Consider the following 16800-nt stretch of genomic DNA (forward strand, 5'->3'; position numbering starts at 1 on the left):
AAACTGGATGATACAAGTAGTGTGCAGTCAGCTGCTAATGGAAAGATTGGCAGATGGAACCCACCTAGTGGCTCCACAGAAGAAAGGCCTGGCAGTCTGCTTCAGTAAACATTACTGCCAAGATAACCCTATGGAGCACAGTTCTACTCTGTAACACATGGGATCACCATGAGTTGGGCTCTGACTAGATGGTAGGTGACAAAAACAATAACAACAATTGACTTAGATGGCACTCAAAAAAGAGCAAATTGCCATCAACAATGTATCTGAAAAGTGTTGGGAAATAAGAAATAAACGAATAAATACTTATTTAGATTATATTGAGTGAGAAAGTAGTTTGGTGATTAATTAACTTCCTAATTTTCTCCATGATATCTTTGTTCCTAAGCCTGTAGGTAAGGGAAGATGTTAAGGAAATTCCTTAATCACAAATCTGATTATAATTATAGGATATAACAATGTCATATGATAAAGTAAATCTATGAAAGGTGTGCTCTTTGCAAGGTATTAATTCTCACAAAAACTCTGTAAGGTTGCTGTATTTATTTATTTTTTTTGTCAAATATAAAAAGTGACATTGAAGGACTAAATAATTGTCCAAGTCAAACAACAACTTAGTGGTGAGGGCCTAACTCAAACCCAGGTCTAGAAATAGAACATGGGTAGTGAGTTAAAATCCTTGAATGTCTGTAAAGTAGAAATATTATGCAAACTCTCTGAGCCTTTGTTTTTTTTGATCTATAAATAATGTGAGGACATTAACACTTTATATATTTCTATGTATATCAAAATCAAACCCACTGCTGTCAAGTTGATTTCTACTCATAGCGACCTTATAGGACAGAGTAGAATTGCCTTATAGGATTTTCAAGGCTGTAAACCTTTACAGAAGCAGACTTCCACATCTTTCTCCTTCAGACTTGCAAGTGGGTTCCAATCATCATCGACCTTTCCCTTTTTGGTTAGCAACACAGCGGCTTAACCATTGCACTACTAAGGCACATATATATGTGTGTGTGTGTGTGTGTATATGCACATATGTACACATACATACATGTATAATAAATATCATTTATAATTAAGAATATATAGTATAGATTTTATGCATATTGTTGTTTTTTTAGGTGTTGTTTGGTACCATTGAGCCAGTTCTGGCTCAATAGAGACCCTATAAAACAGAGTAGAACTGCCCTATAGGGTTTCTAAGTAGTGGCTTGTGGATTTGAACTGCTAACCTTTTGGTTAACAGCTGAGTTCTTAACCACTTTGCCACCAGGGCTCCATATATACATACCCACACACACACACACACACACACACATATATATACATAGATAGATATATAGATAATCAAATACCATCACAGAATGCGGTAGATCATGGCTTAATATGCTTCGTATCTCATCTGATTTTCATTTCAAGGCTGGCTTTACAATTTTAAGTGATTTTAACAGTTGAAAGATTTGTCACCATACCCACCAACCTTGTCAGTATTGTTTTGTGGAGTTTTCATTTTTAATTATTTCTGAAGTGTTCTTTGTAGAGGAGCCTTGGGTACAGCAGTGGTTAAGAACTCAGTTGCTAACCAAAAGATTGGCAGTTCGAATCCTCCATCCGCTCCTTGGAAACCCTATGCAGCAGTACTACTCTCCTATAGGGTCTCTATGAGTCGGAATCAACTCGAGGGCAACGAGTTTGGTTTTAGTTTGGTTCTCTATGGAAAATCTTAAACCAGAAACTTCAGTGTGTTGAATGAATAAAATGTCTAAAAATATAAGCACATTGTTCAACAAATATTCTCCAAAGGTATACCATATACAATACTCTTTACTAGTAGATATCTTTATGAAAAGAAAAAAAAATAAATGATAGTCATATAAAGAGAACATTCAACAAAAACAAAAGCTACATAAAGGGGAATGATTTTTAGGAAAAAAAGCTATTGTGAAATCAATTAATAGATAAGAGAGACATTATTCAGGGAGAAGTCTCAAATCACCATTTAACTTGTAGGGGTGGTAAACTAATTCACCATATATGAAATTTGTCAAAATAATTAATTTCTTATTTGCAATACAACAATTGTGAATACGACCCTGATATCAAAAAGTCTGACATAAAATGGCAAGCTCAAGAATGAGTAAAAATAATCAATATACACTAAGGCATGGAATCAAACTAAACTTAATTTCTGATTATATAAGTGCAAAATTAAATGAGAAAAGATGTAATGAGTTCAAATTTGTGGCTAATGTGACTAAACATTAAGGTAGCAATTTTCTCAAAGTTGCCATGACATCTTTATTTCTCAAAGTGTATATTATGGGGTTAAACATTGGGGTGACAATGGTATAGAAAAGAGAGAGAACTCTGTCTCTTCCAGAAGAGTGTTTGGATTTGGGTTGAAAATATGTAATGATTCCTGATCCAAAGAATAAAGCCACAACCGTAAGATGAGATGAGCAGGTGGAGAAGGCTTTGGCTCGACTTGTGGCTGATGGTAACCTCAGGATGGTGGACATGATTTTTCCGTAGGAGCCAATTATCAACAGAAATGGAACTGTGAGAAACAACACAACCACAATGTAGACCGACATCTCATTCACAAAGGTGTCCCCGCAGGCCAGCTTGAATAATGGAGGGATGTCACAGAAGAAGTGGTTGATTTGGTTAGATCCACAAAATGGCAAAGAGAAAATCTGATATGTTTGCCCTATCTGAACTGGGATTGCAGTGATCCAGGAGCCAGTCACCAACTGGGTACAGACCCTGCGGTTCATGACTAGAGGATAGTGCAGAGGGTTACAAATGGCCACATAGCGGTCATAGGCCATCACTGCCAGGAGTAAACACTCCGTACTTCCCAGTATAAGGAAAAAACACATTTGTGTAGCACATTCAGACAAAGAAATATTTCTTTGCTGAGTCCAAAGGTTCACGAGCATTTTAGGAATAGTGATTGACACGTAACAGATTTCCAAGAAGGAAAAATTTACCAGGAAAAAATACATGGGAGTCTGGAGAGCCTTGTCTACCCTGGTTATGAGAATAATTATGCCATTTCCCATCAAGATAATCACATAAGCAAAGAAAAATATCCCCAAAAGAAACATTTGAAGATGAGGAATATCAGTGAACCCCAAAAGAAAAAATTCCGTCACTGAAGTGAGGTTTACTTCTGGTAGGTGTTCCATCTGTGAAAGTAGTGAAATTAATTAATTATCTTTTTGACCTGTTTTCCAATTCTACAGTCTAACGAGGTGTGTGGAAGTAGCGTATACAATTTTTAATCCCCATGATAATTCTAGAAGAATTTCCAGATCAAGAGAATAGATCTAGGTTTGAATTAGGTTGTCAATGCTTAGGGTTTTAGTTGACCTCAGTCATCATTTAAATATTTAAAGTCATTTTTTTATATTTGATAAAAATATGGACGTAAATATCTATCTTAGAGTTGTTGTGAGAATAAAGGAGAAGTTATAAAAAGCTTACCTAAGATTTATTTAGTTTATTATATGGCATTGTTATATTCTGTAATTCTGATCGTATTTGTGATTAAGGAATCTCCAGGACAGAGCACCATAAGAAAAGTGTCAATAAATAATTTTTGAACAAGATTGTTAAGTATTAAAATTATCCACTGCTTTCTTACCCGAAACGTCACTTCCATCCGTACTACTTTTGACATTGACTCTTGAGCATGTTTTCTTTATTTTTGGATCTGATACTTACCAGTTGTCTTGCTTGCCATAAAGTCAGTTTTCTCTCTCCTTCCACATATCTATATAAAATGCTGTTCTAAGTAATGTAATAAAACTACACAGACAAGATATTGACTGATAGGAGACCAGATGGGGCTTCTATGTAAGGGTCTCAATTATGTATCTTATGTATTTATATAATATTAGACATGTTACATGATAGTCAAAGTTCAGTAATGCAAACTAAATAAATGCATAACTATTTTACTCACCCAGTGGGATGACCCTCATGAATCTCTCAGAGATTATTTTAAGTTTCAGTGTGATCTCAGTCTCTGTCCTTTTATTCCTAAACTGTGTGTCACTCACTGACACTTGATATTGCTTCTAGGAGAATTTATCCCTGTGTCTTATCTTTCCCTAACCTGACAACTTCCCATAACACAGAGATTGTTTTTCATATTCCACAATGTTCCTCTATATTAAACGAACAGAGTGTGGGACACATAATATTTTTAAACTATTATTCTGCATTTAATTTAATGTAATATTCTATAAGAATTCAATACTCATGCTAAAAAGGCAGAGAAGAATCCCGACAAACTTATAATTTCATGTTATAAGACCCAAGAAAATATCTATTCAGATATGAATAAAGAAAATGGTTTCCAGTGCTAGTTATTACGGAAAAAGGAGCCAGACCAAGAGAACCCACTTTTATGTCACTATCATTTTTCATTATGAGCCTGATGTCAGCTGGTTATGATTTTATCCTATTTGATGACAGCTGTAAGTAGAAACACTGGACATCGCCCCCAAATCCTTCAACACCAGCTTTCTTTCTCAAATTCAGTAATTTCTCAATGCTTCTCAACAAAACTGAAATGTTGACTTAAAACTTTTTAGTACTTCTTTTAAGATATGAAGAAGCGTGCTGTGAGAAAAAAAAATTAAATAAGAAGTTCCGTGTTTGTGAATTATTATTACTATTGTTATTATTTAATTCTGCCATTCTAAAAAGGTCAACATTTCGAGAAAATTAAATGTTTGAGAAAAATCAGAGATAGATTCTCCATTAAAATAGCAAGCGTCTTATTATGGAATGAGTCATAGAAGCACGTATAAATAAAGGTAATCTAATGTTTTGCATATTAGAAGTGATTTACTATAAATGAAACTTTCAGTAATTTACTTATTTTTATCATTAATTTATTTTTATCATTAAATGTGCAGTATTAATATTGGGTTTTATGACGTTCAAAGTGTTTTAGTATCGGTTTTGTTTTTAGTTTACTTCATAATTAAGAAAGTGAGAAATTCAAATTTGCAGGCTTTAATTTGAGTGCTAATTTTTTAGTTTACAATTGGTTTTATGTTATTTGTCCCCGAACTGTGATTCTCAGAGTTTTATAGTGTTCTAAGATAAATATAAGATACCAACACAAAAATCATACCAACATAAAAGATGTCATACTTACTCTGCTAGATTTGACGAAAGTTGCTTTTTTTTTCTCTCAGTAGAACTGTTTAAGTCCAAAGGTTTTATATATCTATATATATATGGGTTTGTAATAAACTTCTGCTTTAGTAAGATTTTTTTTCTCCTAACTGGAACTAACATCTCTTTCAGAATATATTACTTCAAACCAACAACTTCTCTTTAAACAAAAATATCCCTCCTTTTACAATGGTTGCATTTCCTTTCCCAGATGTCACCTCAATATTTAATGATGCCTTTGCTTGCCACTTATTCTAAGTTGTTTTTCCAGAAACTCTGGATAAAGTTGTACTTTCCTATTCCCCCTAGGGATTCATGTCCTCATCCCAGCTAGATCTTGGCAGAGAGCAAGTATGCCCTAGACAGAGCAAACCACTTACTCACTGGAGACTGTTCAAGATCAGAATTGTGTATTTGAGGCCATTTCTTACCTCCATTTTCTTAATATTTCTCCCTTTATTCCACTATTTGGACCTTGGAATATAGCAACACTAGGTTTCTCTCACCCTTGCATATCCATGCTTTATTTATTGTGATCTACCTTACAAAAAAAAAAAAACCTCACAAAACCTGGCTAGAGAATTAATTAATTAATTTTTGTCATGAACAACATAGATACTATATCAAAGTATACCTCTAGACTGTGTTAAATATAAGCATTTTAAATCTGGAATACAATTACATTTCTCTATTAAAAAATGAACTTAGATCCATCCTTCATAACATTATAAATATAAATATTAACAAATTGGGATTGTTGACCTAAATATAAATCCTAAAAATCTAAAATTTCTAGAAGAAAACAGTAGAAAATCATTGTGGCCTGAAGTTACACAAAATTTTCATAGGAAAAATAGATAGCATTGTCCTTCTTTAATTGATATGTAATGTTTTGATAGCTATTGTTATTTTTTTTTTGTGCCTCTAGAGTTTCAGTTGTTTCACTGGAGATAAATCAAGTCAAGATACTCCATCTTTACTGAAGGTAGAAGTCTGGCTATCACAGATTCATTAAGCCAGTTAGATCCCCTTACCTTCAGAAGTTGCAATTTTATTAGTTGCCACTGCCCCTCTTTGCTTCCAACACATTTACAGACAACATAAGGATACGTGTTTAATATCAAATTGAAATGGAAAATAAACAAATCTTTATAAAATACAGACTTAAGCATGTCATTTTATCGTCAAAAGATGAGGAAAACTAGAATAGGAGAGCAGTGCTTTGTATTATTTTGAGAATGTGATCAATGTTTTTAGGGTTTACTATTTTTTATATGAAATTAAGATTATTTTTTCAAATCATCTTCACTAGTTTTCATTGATTTATTATTGTGATGAATTACATTGATTTATTATTGTGATGAATTATATCGTGTTCCTAAAATGGCATCTGACTTATAGTGAACATTAAGTAACATTTTCTTTAATTCAAATGAATTAATAGATTTTAAAATATTGAGCAATGCAAAAGTTGGTCATGGTTACAATTGTTGAAGGTTTCTCCAAGAATTATGTATGTATGTATGTATGTATATGCTTACGTATTTGTGGAATTGATATTTTCTTGGAATACAGTGCTTTTGGTTCTGTAATTTATAGATTTAGCAAACTTACATGCAAACTTTCTATAATGTAAACAAATCACCTCAATCCCTGGGGTCGTATTTTCTGTCTTATTCCTAGTAATGACTGTGTTTGCTTTGTCCCCCCTCAATACAACTTGTCATAGGTTACTTAGTTCTGTTTTCAAAGAACTGCTCCATCAACTTTTACTGATTCTATTTTTTGTTATTTTATTCAATTTTTGCTTTCATATTATTTATCTTTGTTCCCTACATTTTATATTTATTTTATAACTGTGGTAGGTAAAATTCTAAGATGATCTCCAAGATTTCTGCTCCAGAATGCACACAGCCCTTCTCCCAGTTATTCAATCAAACATTAATCCAGATGTTGCATGAAGGGATTTTGCAAATGTAATTATGGTTTCAAATCTGTTTACTTTAAATTAGAAAAATCATCCAGGTGGGACAGACTGAATCACATGATCCCTTTAAATCTGGGTCCAGAGTTCAAAGACAGGAAATGAGAGATTCAAGGTGAGAAAGATGGAAGGAATCACATGGCATGGATTGTGTATGGCTTCTAGAAGCTCATAGTAACTTCTAACTGACATCTCTTAAGGAAATAGGACCTTAGTCCTACAACTAGAAGAAATCGATTTCTGACTACAACCTCAAGGGTCTTGGAATCAGATATTCTTCCCAAAAGTCTTCAGACAAGAATGCAACCTAGCAGACACTTTGATTTCAGCCTTTGAGACTGTAAGCAGAGAAACCAGCCATGCCTTACCAGACTTCTAACCTACATAAACTGTGAAATAATAAATTTATGTTATTTTAAGCTGCAAATTTTGTTGGTTGTTACACAGAATTAGAAAATTAATGCAGTGGCTTAACAGGTTATTGAATACAGTCATTACCACTGAGGAAATAGACTTGATACACACTTGTACTGGAAAAATTCTATCCTTATCTATGGATATCTAATTTTTTCATTCTAGGCTAAGATAAAATCAACGAACTTTATTATATGCTGTTTAAAGTCTGAAAATATCCTGGGGTTTCTTTACTGATGATTTTCAACTGTGCTAACTGGTTTGACAAGCCTCACTTGGTTACATGACCAGGTGAAATCCTAACCCCAATCCCACCTTGCCTTGCTCTCTGAACTTTACCAGAAAAAAAAAAAAAAGATTCCTTGCACAGATTTTAGAATCTCAAGCCAGAGTGAAGCTTTGGGTGTGCAAAGAAAGGACACTGGGGAATTCTTTTTGTTGAATACGTCTCTGCAATGTTTTCTGTTATTTTCTTTTTCTCACTGCACAGTATCCTTTGTCTTTAAATAATAGTCTTATGAGGGTACACCAAGTGAATTCTGGTGAATACTTTCAAATAATCAAAATGGATAAAACAATACAACTGTGTTCATTTTCTTTTAGGTTTAATAATAAAACTTTTATGGGTAGGAAATTTTGATCAATGATTTGGCAATATTCAAAGCTTTGTATTTTCTTCATTGGATTTATACAGCACACACAAACACACACACATTTCTGTTTCCTTCACAAGTCAAAGACAACTTGGCTGATGTTGAAGTATCTCTGCTAGGTGCTAGATTCTTAAGACATTTAGTAGCAAGAAGAAAGGAAGAAATGGAAATATTTTCTATGTTTTTTCTTACGTTATTTTCAGAATGAATAATGATTATTGTTTCATGTGATACACCAATTACCTTCTCATTGTAGTAAATTCAAACTATATAGAAAAAATATAAAAAATAAAGCAGAAATCATTTGAAATCCTGCCACTGTGAGGAAGCCAATAATCCCTTCTAATCAACACCCACCCAAATAGTGCTCATACACGTACTAACTGCTGACAGCACATGTAAATAATTGAATGGAATTGTGAGGTGCCATCTTTCATTGTATGGAGCCCTGATGGTGCAGTGGTTAAGTGCTCGGCTGCTATACCAGAGGATGGTGGTACAATCCATCAGCAGCTCCTCAGGAAAAAGCTGTGGCAGTTGGCTTCCATAAAAATTACAGACTTAGAAACCCTGTGGAATAGTTCTACTCTGTCCTACACTTCAACAAAAAGAAAACAAAAATCCTCAAAACTGGACCAATAAGCAATATCATGATAAAAGGAGAAAAGATTGAAGTCATCGCGGATTTCATTTAACTTGGATCCACAATCAACACCCATGGAAGCAGCAGTCAAGAAATCAAATGACACATTACACTGGGCAAATCTGTTTCAAAGGAATAAGACAGGTAGAAAACAGCAGGGAACAATGGGTTAAATGAAAGCCCAGGTTACAAAACTGAAAGATTAACCAAGCCTAACTGATATAGCTGAAGATTAACCCACATCTTGGAGCATGAGGTAAAAACAAACAACCCACCCAGTTCCGTATTATTCTTCCCTGTAAGATGTTTTGTAGGCATACTAGTCTGATCCAGTATTCTAGGCATAAGTAAAATGCCACGGAGTGATCGACCGATGACCTTCTACTGATGACAAACTAGAACTGAGAACCCTGGCGGGAATCAAACCGGCACCTGGAAAGACAGCACATGTACAACATCCCAAAATAAGTCTTGACAAACAAACCCACCAGCCTTTGCCACGGGTTCCATCTTGGGCTGCCTCCTGCGTGCACACCAAATCTTCATAACCTCGCCTCTTGCATGAATAAAGATGATGCCTTTTCCCACCTAAAAACCTTTATAAGTCCTAGCCAATCCTTTGTTCCTTGATCCCTGTTTGTCTCTGTTCACGAGCTACTTTTGCTCAATAAAGCTTTGTTCGTGCAGAAAACTTGAGCCTCTCCTGGTCATTCTTAGTCAGTAGAAGGCAAGAACCTCATAGGGGCTGCCCAGGTTGGGCAGAAGACCCCAGCAACAAGACCTCATTAAAGAGTTAAAAGCAAAGATGTCACTTTGAGGACTAAGGTGCACCTGATCCAAGCCATGGCATTTTCAGTCAGCTCATATGCACGCGAAAGCTGGACAATGAATAAGGAAGATCAAAGAAGAGTTGATGTTTTGAGCTGTAATGTTGGTGAAGAATATTGAATATACCATGAATTACCAAGAGAACAAACAAATCTGTCTTGGAAGTACAACCAGAATGCTCCTTTGAAGTGAGGATGGTGAGACTTCGTCTCACATTCTTTAGGATATGTTATCAGGAAGGACCAGTCCCTGGAGAAAGACGTCATGCTTGGTAAAGTGGAGTGTCAGTGAAAAAGAGGAGAGATAGATTGACACAGTGGCTGAAACAATGGGTTCAAGCATAACAACAATCATGAGAATGATACAGGACCTGGCAGTGTTAGTTCGGTTATACATAGGGTCACTATGAGTTGGAACCTACTTGAGGGCACCTAACATCAACAAAAACCAACAGTGTCATTATGAGTCAGAATTCACTAACTGGCAACATGTTTGTTTTTAATGGGTTTTTCTTTCACTGTTTTCCTAAAATAGGGTAATATTTTATAAATAGATTTTAATTTCTTTTACATATCAGCACAGACTTGGAATTCCTTCACCACTGATTTTCTAAAATCTTCTTCATTGGGCTGTATAATTTTATGGTATGGACATACTCCAGTTTCTTAATACAATCTCCAATTCCCTTTGCTTCAAATTTAATTTTTTTGCTATATTTTTTTTAAATATTCCTCAACAAATGCATATTTGTAATAGTCATTTTTGTACAAGTATGGCTATTTCTATAAGAGATTTTTCTTGAATCAGTTTATAGAGTAAAAAAGTTTGTATTTTGTTTTTCTTTCACAAAGAAAAAAATGTTAAATCACTGCCCAAAAAGTACGCAAGAATAGAATGTAAGAATGAGGTACTAGTGGGGGCCTGGCAATACAGAATTCATTCCAGAAGCTTCCAATTAAAGTACTTTAATGAAAGGGCTGTTTACATTGGTATGGTTAGATTATGGGGAAAATACCTGAACCTTGCATGTGTAGGAAGATTTTACAAAACCAAGGTCTGAAGCTAAAAGGGGAGGATATAATGTTACCAAAGAATGGTGAGAGGTGAGATCATAGATGAGGATACAGCCTGCAGCTTGTGTAGTTTTAAGGGACACGGCCAGAGACAAGACATAGAAGCACAGAAGAAATGCAAAGAAAACCCCAAGTTCTCCCAGGCTTCCACCATCATAGCTACTGCTGGTGTTTCTCATTGGCTGAATCCAACCAGAGGGTCAGAGAAGGGCAGCAAATACCTCTGAAGGAATAGTAAATATAAGAAAAAATTATCACAGAGCATAATCCTAATTCCTAATTATATGACACACTCAATTATCTTCCATTGTACTATTCAGACAGTCTCAAAACTCACTTGTTCACAGTCAGAGGAAAGATTGATCTTCAAGATTAGATTTTTGCAATATAGTTAATTTGTGGTTTGATTACACAGAAGTAGTTAAATCTATGAAACAAAGTTCCCTTGACATAATGTGAGATTGTTAGCACACAATTTATTATTTCTATTTAGGAATGCAGAAACAAAACTAGAAGATTTTTCCTGTTGTATCTACGTGACAAAAACATTGATAATTTGTTTCTGTTATTTTAAGTCATTGCCTCATGTTAACAACTTAGGTAGTAATCTATTCAGCGCCACCGTGACATCTTTGTTCCTCAGGCAATGTATAACGGGATTCATCATCGGTGTCAAAATGGTTCTGGAGAGTCGGGTCAATTCTTGTTATCAATATTATGATGCTATTGCCCAACAAAATAATCAGATACATGATGAAAAATATCCCAAAGAGAATCCAGTGGAGATTGGGTATATCCCGATGAAAGCAAATTCCATAATTGTAGTATTACTTGATTCTTTTGCTCTTAATTTGATTTCCATTTCCAAGAAGTTTCTGGTGGATTCAAACAGCCAACCTTTTGGTTAGCAGCCATAGCACTTAACCACTATGCCAACAGGGTTTCCTTTCCATCTGTAGATATTGTAAATTCAAGATGATTAATACCTTCACATTTTTGAAAAGCATTTTTACTTCTATTAATTGGATAGGTGCATGAATAAACCTACATGTCTCTTTAATTAATTCCACCATAACCATGTTCTATATCTAGGGAATGTGATTTGAAACTTCAACAATGAACTGATAATGCTATTAAAATCAATTCAAAAAATAAAATCCTGGTATATTTTATTAAACCTGGATTGTAATGAACTGCCTTGCTTCACTTTCTGTTAATATCCTTAGACATCAAGCAGTTACTGACACTACTAGACAATTCATATTACACTTGTCTAATATTTACTCTCCAACTTTTCAGATCAATTATTCATGTATTTCCTTCTCTCCTCAAATCTACTACCCCATACTCCTTTCTAGTCCAATCAGCTAATGATTTTGACTTAATAATGTTCAGTATGAAGGTGATCAGACAAGCATTTGCTTATATTTCCCTATTTCTATTAATACTAGTTTTCAAAATGACCTTAAATGAGTTACACCTGCTCCCCACTTATTGCCTGTCTCGTTATCTGACGTGTCACACTTACAGCAATAGTAAATAATCTACTATCCAAACTTTTGCACATTAAAAGGCAGTGGCCATGGTGGCAACAGCTGTGGATCATCCCCTTACTTGTGGAGGGTGTCTGGGTAGCCTCCAGGAAGCTGGGCCAAACTCCCCCACGCTCTCCATTCCCTCTGCATCCAGCTACCAGGCTAGCCGGTCTTCTTCATGGCCATGGCCTCTAGGCAAACAGGCAGGAAGTACCGAGCCAGAGGACACCTGTTCTGAGTTCTCAGCTTCTATCTGACCTGAGGCCCTGCAGCTCAAAATTGCTGTGGTTTAGGAAGTGAGGAAAGAAAGAGGCATCTGAGAGGTTTTTTGGAAGAAATGTGTGTGAGTTTAATGACATCCCAAAGTGAGCCAAACTGGGCCTAAAACCTCCATCTCAGTGAGGCCAGGTGCACGGCCAGGATCTCAGCACCTTCACAGGAAGCCCTGAACCACAGGGACTCGCCAGGCCTGAAAGGCAGAGTAGCCTTCTAGATCTTGAATGCAGGGCTTGCAGGGGTGGGAGTGGAACACTTGAGGCAGCTCCATGATGGGATCTCTGATCTAGCACAGGAGGAAGATGATGTGGTTAAGCCTTGGGCTCTCCAGTCACACAGCCTGGCTTTATCCAGCTTTGTCTCCTCCAATCCTTCTCCGCAGAGAAATAATCAATAACTGGACCCTTCACAGTGATGAGCACATCAGTAAATCTTAGCTGTTTTTACTGTTACAACAATGGTGGGTTTGAGCAGCCTGCCGCAGAAGCCAATACTGAGCAGGAAGAGTGTTTTATTGTATATCAATATACAGGAGACAGAGGGGAATGAGCTTCTCCAAAAGACCTTTCTCCCCACTGGAGACTGGCTGAAAGTTTTTATAGGGACAGAATTATAGTTTCTCTTCAGTTGGTTACATTTTGTACTACCCAGATGATCTAATTTCTTATTGGGAATCCTGGAAGGTCATCTGGCACTCTTATTGTCACGTCGCAGATAAGTTAATCCTAGTCCTTAAGGGTTATCAATGTTTTCTGCCACCCTACAAGGTCGCTCTACCTCTCAAAGAGAAACTTAGTTAAACTTGAAAATTATGGGAAAGCAAGAGGGAAGATAGGAAGAAAATAAATCAAAATCATACGAGCATGCAAAAGTGAACTATGCAAGCTGGGCATTAACAACACCACAATACCAAGGAAGCTAAGCCAATACTGCTGGTACTAAACAATAAATGTGAAATTTCCACACATCTCCTTTCAATACTTCTATGGTTATATTTTCTAAAAAAAAAATTGTACAAATAGATGATGTGAAAACAGAAAAAAATCCTCCATTTTTGCATAACTCCAATTTTACAATAACAATATGGTCTTTGGATCCTAACAGAGTCCATAAGTAAGGAGTGGGGGTATTTTATTATAAATAATAAATACCATTGTTAAGATCATTTGCCTTGCATCTGATTTTATTTAATTTATAATTCAGAAAGTTTGGGGGCTGCATGTGTATCTTAAGTAGTTAACTCATTTTCAAATACAGTTTTTTTCAGAATTTCATCAGTTGTATCTTGAACTTCATATTTGGAAATACATTTACATGAAGTAGCCCATCAGTATAATGAGCTTACCTTTAAAGATTTCATGAAACTATCTAGGAGAGTCCAGGTGTATTGTTAACATATACTCTTTTTAAATTTACACTTCTTTTTGATCTCAGGAAGTCACTCGGATTCTAAAATAGCCTTTGCATGCTTTCAAACACTAAGTGCTCTTAAATGGGAAATAGTTGCGCTGTCCCTGGGGGAAATCTCTCTTGTGTATCTACTTATTTTCTAGCAGAATATTTCTGTTTAGCAATCAGTCTGGCTTATTTTTCTAAACAATTTTCTCTGAATAGATCTGATCTTTGCCGCAACCACTTTTTGGCATCAACCCCAAGCAAACTTGCTTTCCCAGATATGGTGAGAGTACGTGGGGGAGTAATACCTCTTACTCTCTGACATTATTTTATGGAAAAAGTTAATCTTTCTAGCTATTCCATTGCAGACCCTTGATAACTGATGTGAATTGGCCTTGCTTAGTCTTACTACCATAATTTATCCAGATGGATTTTTAGGGAAATGTGTCGTATGTTTCATCACATGAACATACTTCACTTGGTCTCTTCCCTGTAATGGGTGCTGAGATCCCCTTTTAAAGGTGGAACTCTGTGTTTCTAGGTTAACTTTTGTGAAAATAAAAGCATTTCTGCTGGCAGAAACAGATGGTTTTAATAATGTTAGGATGGCCACTCACACATCATGGAAGGTGTCTGGCTGATTCAAAGCGCCATGCCACGTCAAAAACAAACATTTTCAGCAAGATCATTTAAGACAGAAAAAGAAAAAGAAGAAGCAGCTTTCCTGTCATAATTCTTTTCCTATTTCATCTTCTACCAGGTGTATGGAGATAAAATTCTTAGGTATGAAATCACAGGCCCAATATCCACTTCTACTTGTAATTAAATTTGTTTCTTTCCTTTCTAGGATTCTATGACTACTCAATGGTGTGTTTCTAGAACTATATTCCTTTATGTATTTAAGTATTCCTTCTCTTTACTATGGAGTCCCTGGGTTGTGCAAATAGTTAACATGCTCAGCTGCTAAATAAAAGGTTGGACGTTCATGTCCACCCAGAGACATCTAGAAAGAAAAGTTTGGTGATCTACTCCTGAAAAAATAGCATTGACAACCTAGTGAGCACAAACCTACTCTGACATGCACGAGTTCACCATGAGTCACAATGGGCTCAAGGCAAGTGGTAGGTTTTTCTCTTTACTAAAGGGTGCCTTTCATATGTTGGTTCTCCGAACTATTTCTTGTGGCCAATTTGAAAATCTCATCTGAAGCTTCTGTTATGGATTGAATTGTGTCCCCAAAAAATGTGTGTCAACTTGGCTAAACCATGATTACCAATATTGTGTGATTGTCCACAATTTTGTCTTCTAACGTGATTTTCCCATGTGTTGTAAATCCTACCTCTATGACGTTAATGAGGTAGCATTAGAAACAGTTATGTTACTGTAGTAGGACTCAAGCTACAAGATTAGGTTGTGTCTTGAACCGATCTCTTTTGAGATATAAAAGAGAGAAGCAAGTAGAGAGACAGGGGGACCTCCTACCACCAAGAATGCAGAACCAGGAAGTGAGTGTGTCCTTTGGGCTCAGGGTCCCTGCTCTGAGAAGCTCCTAGGCTAGGGAAAGATTGATGATAAGGACCTTCCCCCAGAGCCGACAGAGAAAGAAAGACTTCCCTTAGAGCTAGCATGCTGAATTTGAACTTCTAGTCTCCTAGATTGTAAGAGAATAGATCTGTTTGTTAAAGCCATCCACTTGTGGTATTTCTGTTATAGCAACACTAGATAATAAGACAGAATTTGGTACCAAGAGAATGGAGTGCTGCTGTAACAGATACCTAAAATGTGTAAGTGATTTTGAAACTGTGAATGGATAGAGGCTGGAACAGTTTTAAAGTGCCTAATACTGAAAACCTAGATTGCCTTGAAGAGACTGTTAGTGGAATTATGGACGTCAGATAATTCTGGTGAGGACTCAAAAGGAAGTGGGAGAGCTGTTACACTGAAGATGGCACTGCAGACTGCGCAGACGGCACAAAACAGCAGCACAGAAACGGCAACAACAGAACCAGGAGACCATCGCAAGACAGCACTGGAGCTGACCCCCAGAGTAAGAAAGCTGAGTGCCTTCTGGCCCAAATTTACTGGCAGAGTAGGGTGCCTCTAGGCACTTATCTGTGGCCTACAGAGCTTTAGAACACAAGCCCCAGCAGGGCAGACACGAGTGGTGAGGCCCAAGGGGCTGAGAGGCCAAGGAACCAGGAAGCTGCTGAAGAGACAAGGAACAGAGGAGGCAGAGCTGCCTCAGTCTCAAAGGGTGGACAATGGGCTCTGGGATTTCAGAATCAGCTCTTCACCAGCTTGGTTCTGGAGTGTGGGACTGCCATTCACGAGTGCCAGGTTCGCTGCTCTAAGCTGAGGAGGCGGGGCTGTCTCTCAGATGAACTAGGAGAACGGGGCTGCACAAATCTGAGGGAGCAGAGTTGCCTTTGCAGCGGACCTGAAAGGCAGAGCTGAAGCCGAGGGTTGAATAGCCTCCACGCAGAATTCTGAGAGTGTGGCCAACACCCATAGTCTGGAGGGCAAGCAAGGTTGTGTTGTCTGAATATTGCAGGTTGTTAATGAGTCTTCCTCCAATCCTGATCACAAAAATGGTGGAAAACCACACAATTCTGTGAATCATGGCCTAGCTAAGTTGACACATATTTTTGGGGAACACAAATTCAATCTATACCAATGTATATAGTCACTGTTTATGTTATTTAAAAAAGTTATTTGCAAGGAATAAGTCTTTGGTCTTACCAAATTCTACCATGCAATCTCTAGCAGAATTTCTATATCTAATTCTGTATTTTCCAGCTAC

The 16800-nt window shown here is 36.6% G+C and overlaps 1 protein-coding gene across 1 annotated transcript; it reads right to left on the reverse strand.

Moving 5' to 3' along the window:
- Positions 1–2264: 2264 nt before the first annotated feature.
- LOC101345076 (olfactory receptor 10AG1-like) lies at positions 2265–11801 on the reverse strand. Its single transcript, XM_023743121.1, has 3 exons — positions 11740–11801; positions 11602–11648; positions 2265–3148 (listed from the first exon to the last, which is right to left on the reverse strand). The coding sequence occupies exons 1-3, from the start codon at positions 11799–11801 to the stop codon at positions 2265–2267; spliced, it is 993 nt and encodes a 330-aa protein (XP_023598889.1).
- Between the last annotated feature and the right edge of the window lie 4999 nt (positions 11802–16800).

This window comes from Trichechus manatus, unplaced genomic scaffold (assembly GCF_000243295.1).
Source record: "Trichechus manatus latirostris isolate Lorelei unplaced genomic scaffold, TriManLat1.0 scaffold00236, whole genome shotgun sequence".
NCBI classification, from domain to species: Eukaryota; Metazoa; Chordata; class Mammalia; order Sirenia; family Trichechidae; genus Trichechus; species Trichechus manatus.